The sequence below is a fragment of the Labeo rohita genome, chromosome 19 (genome assembly GCF_022985175.1).
Source record: "Labeo rohita strain BAU-BD-2019 chromosome 19, IGBB_LRoh.1.0, whole genome shotgun sequence".
NCBI lineage: Eukaryota > Metazoa > Chordata > Actinopteri > Cypriniformes > Cyprinidae > Labeo > Labeo rohita.
Genome location: NC_066887.1, coordinates 26,244,772 through 26,248,404, shown reverse-complemented (window position 1 = coordinate 26,248,404; position 3,633 = coordinate 26,244,772). Strand labels below are relative to the sequence as shown.

General features: G+C 32.9%; 1 protein-coding gene across 9 annotated transcripts in view; it reads left to right on the top strand.

The window, feature by feature from the left end:
• LOC127181368 (uncharacterized) overlaps positions 1-3,061 on the top strand; it is a 90,987-nt gene extending 87,926 nt beyond the window's left edge. For 6 of the 9 annotated variants that reach the window (XM_051136053.1, XM_051136049.1, XM_051136055.1 and 3 more), the window contains exons 18-22: positions 1,467-1,590; positions 2,223-2,331; positions 2,423-2,556; positions 2,629-2,713; positions 2,869-3,061. In XM_051136053.1, coding sequence (XP_050992010.1) covers positions 1,467-1,590; positions 2,223-2,331; positions 2,423-2,556; positions 2,629-2,713; positions 2,869-2,924 — 508 coding nt within the window. In that variant the 3' untranslated portion in view covers positions 2,925-3,061. Of the gene's footprint in view, positions 1-1,466; positions 1,591-2,222; positions 2,332-2,422; positions 2,557-2,628; positions 2,714-2,868 lie in introns of those variants that run through there. The other 3 variants (XM_051136057.1, XM_051136050.1, XM_051136058.1) reach the window with 3 other exon arrangements.
• The last annotated feature ends 572 nt before the right edge of the window (positions 3,062-3,633 follow it).

The following is a 3,633-nucleotide window of genomic DNA, read 5'->3' as shown; positions in this document are numbered from 1 at the left end:
TAAACTGCCGATGTGTTAATAATAGGCACGCTAATAAAAAAACTAGTTAATAGTGAGAGCTGGTCCCGATGCTAAAGTGTTATCCTAAAGTGTTACTGAACCTTTAAAGAAATCTTCTTTTAGAGTGCAGGCCTTCCCAGTTTCAGGAACCTTCATTTTTATTATTGACAATTTATATTATATTGTTTTTTTGATACTACATAAATACATAAAATGTATTTGATAAACATTAACCCCTTAGCATTCCTGTAAAATTAGCCTAAACGCCTACAACATGCAAGTGTATCGGCGGCGGTGCAGTGGAACGCTAGCAAGGAGAAGTCCACTTTCAGAAGATCAATTTACTGATAATGTACTCACCCCCTTGTCATCCAAGATGTTCATGTCTTTCTTTCTTCAGTCGTGAAGAAATTATGTTTTTTGAGGAAAACATTTCTGCATTTTTCTCCATATTATGGACTGATATGGTGCCCCGAGTGTGAACTTCCAAAATGCAGTTTAAATGTGGCTTCAAACGATCCCAAATGTGGTTGTAAACAATCCCAGCCGAGGAAGAAGGGTCTTATCTAGCAAAACAATCTATTGTTTTCATAAAAATAATACATTGTCAAACACTCGTCTTGTCTTGCTATTCCCGACCTCTGTTTCTTTCCGGTTCATGACAGTTAGGGTACATCGAAAAACTCCCATCTCATGTTCTCCCTCAACTTCAAAATCGTCCAATATCGCAGTTTTACCTTTTTTGTTGAGGGTGTTTGATCTTCCATGCAAAAATAGCAGTGCATGGAAGATCACTTCAAAACAAATAAGTTTTGAAGTTGAGGGAGAAAATACGATTGGAGATTTTCGACACACCCTGACTGTCTTGAGTCAGAATACACAGAGTTCAGAGAGAGAAAGACAAGACGAGCCTTTGAAATTAAAAAAGTATTTGACTTGTATTTTTTTAAAGAAAATAACCAATCGTTTATAAGACCCTTCTTCCTCAGCTAGGATCGTTTACAACTGCATTTGGGATCGTTTGAAGCCGCATTTAAGATGCATTTTGGAAGTTCAAACTCTGGGCACCACAGCAGTCCATTATGTGGAGAAAAATTCTGAAATGTTTTCTTCAAAAAAACACAATTTCTTTATAACTGAAGAAAAAGACATGAACAACTTGGATGACAAGGAGGTGAGTACATGATCTGTAAATTGTTGTTCTGAAAGTGGACTTCTCCTTTAATAAATAAACATTTATCTAAAATAAAAACTTAATACTTCATAAAAAAAGATAATACAGCTGAATAAGTGACATGACATGTGACATGCAGCATACACTATTTAAAATGCTTTCATTGTTGTATGCTATAAATAGTTTCACATAAAAAAAATGTCATTATGTCAAAATGTTATTATGTCTCAAGAAATACAACAATACTATTAAAAATAAACTCTAATTGGTTTTGGAATTTTTTTGGCTTCAGTGTGAGTGGAAAGACAGGGAGGTCAGTGGAAGAACAGATTGATAAGTTCACTATCATCCAGAGTGACCCTGCGCACCTCAGATCTTCTGTGATACGTCACATTCAGAACTTCATCAAAACAGTGGTGAGTTTAGCAAGTTGTTCTCTCATGGGCACTAGACATATTTAATTTGGCCCTAGTCCTCTGTGTCTGTTTTTATTTTATTTTTTTTATTTAAAGTCAATGTAAATTAGAATTAAACAGTCTGTTTTTGCTGCTGTACCTAAAGAGATATTTTGCGGAAAACTGAAAATTCTGTCACTATTTACTCACCCTTATATTGTTCCAAACCTGTAAGATTTACTTGCTTCAGTAGAATATAAAAAGTGCTCAGTGCTTTTTGTCCATATAATATTGGTAACTAAAATCTGTTTAGCCACGATTCTTTAAAAGATCTTGTGTTCCACAAAAGAAAAGTCTTACAGGTTTGGAACGACATGAGGGTGAGCAAATGATGAGAAAATTTTCATTTTTGGATGGACTATGCCTTTAAGGCTGACAATGTAAATGATAAATGACGTGTGAGTAAAAATAATTATCACCAGGTTCACATTTCATATCACATCTCATCCAGTAAAATTTACACTTGCAGATTAATAAACCAGAGAGTGATGAAATGTACTGTACAAATAGTTAATATATTAATGGAGGGACTGACACAATCAGGTACATTGATAAAAAGACTTTTCTGACTTTTCTCCACTCCTTCTGAAAAGGAAACCAGACTGAAGGCATCACTTATCAGAGAAACTGTTGAATTAAAGAAAGAAATCTACTCATCAATTATAAAAACCATTCAGAATGAAATGGCTCCCTGCTATGAAAGTAAGCAGGCATTTAAATGTAATTTAATCACTAACTGTTTATTTTAATTGCTGCAAAAAAATATTCACAAACTAAATATTTCTTATTTTAGAAGCTGCAGCTCTGACAGGAATAGGATCCATGAAGGAAAGGCAAGATATGCTAGTAAACAGGGTCGATGAGAAAAAACACCACATGTTCGACAAAGCCAAAATGGAAATGCTTAAAAAATTAAAACGCTTAAAGGTATTGATCTCACCTTTAATAAGACAAGCATGTATGGTATGATTAAACTGACTGTTTTGTTTCTTTGTGCAGATGAACATAAAATATGTTCTTGAATCAGGACTAAAGAAAGCAATGGATCTCTCACTGTCACAAAGTAGCAATATGAAGTTGATGGGTAAGAGAAAATATAATCTTTTTAAACTAAACAAGACACTTTGCATTGTAAGGTATCGGCTGATTATTCTTAATCACTACACTTTTTCATGTTTATGTAAATTGTGCAACACTTATGTTACACATATTCATTTTCTAATACATATATTTTTCTAGATGTCTCCAGAGAAATTGTTCAGATGGAGGCACTTCTAAAGCAACTATCTGACTGATGCTCTTCAAACAATAAGAAGCACAAGAGAAACAGCACAATTCACAGTAGTGAAGACATAAAATTTAATTAGTTTCACAACAAAGACTTCTGTACTCAAATGCATTCTTCTGTTTTGTTATATTTTCTGTGTAAGTTTGTCTGCAGGATAAGTTTGTCTGCAGGATTTATTCAACATATTGTATATATCAAAAAAAAAAAAAAAAAAAAATATATATATATATATATATATATATATATATATATATATATATTGTATAATCAATATATCAACTTTGCGCACAATATATGTACATGACCTCAGTCATTTTTGGTTACGCAATATGTATCCAATAATGTGTCCATTATATTTACAAAAAAGTTAATGTCACCATGTATTTTACATTCAGCTTGCATCTGTGTCTTTTGCAGCTTCTCGTACATAATGTGGTGTAGTCATAAGGTGCTAGTTCAAATTTAAAAAATGCTTCTACAAAAAAAAAAAAAAAAAAAAAAAAAAATACAGTTTCATCTGCAGATATGGCCTTGTTTAGGAATCTGTGCCTTTGTGCATACAGACATCTGACTGCTAAGTAAAGATTGTGTTTTCCAGCAATAGTGTGCACTCTTAATTTTTAAAGAAATCAAAGTCAGGGAAAAATCTGTAGATGGAAGAATCTCCATACAAGTTCTTTGTGCATTTTTTTTTCTACTTGTTACTTCACACTTTT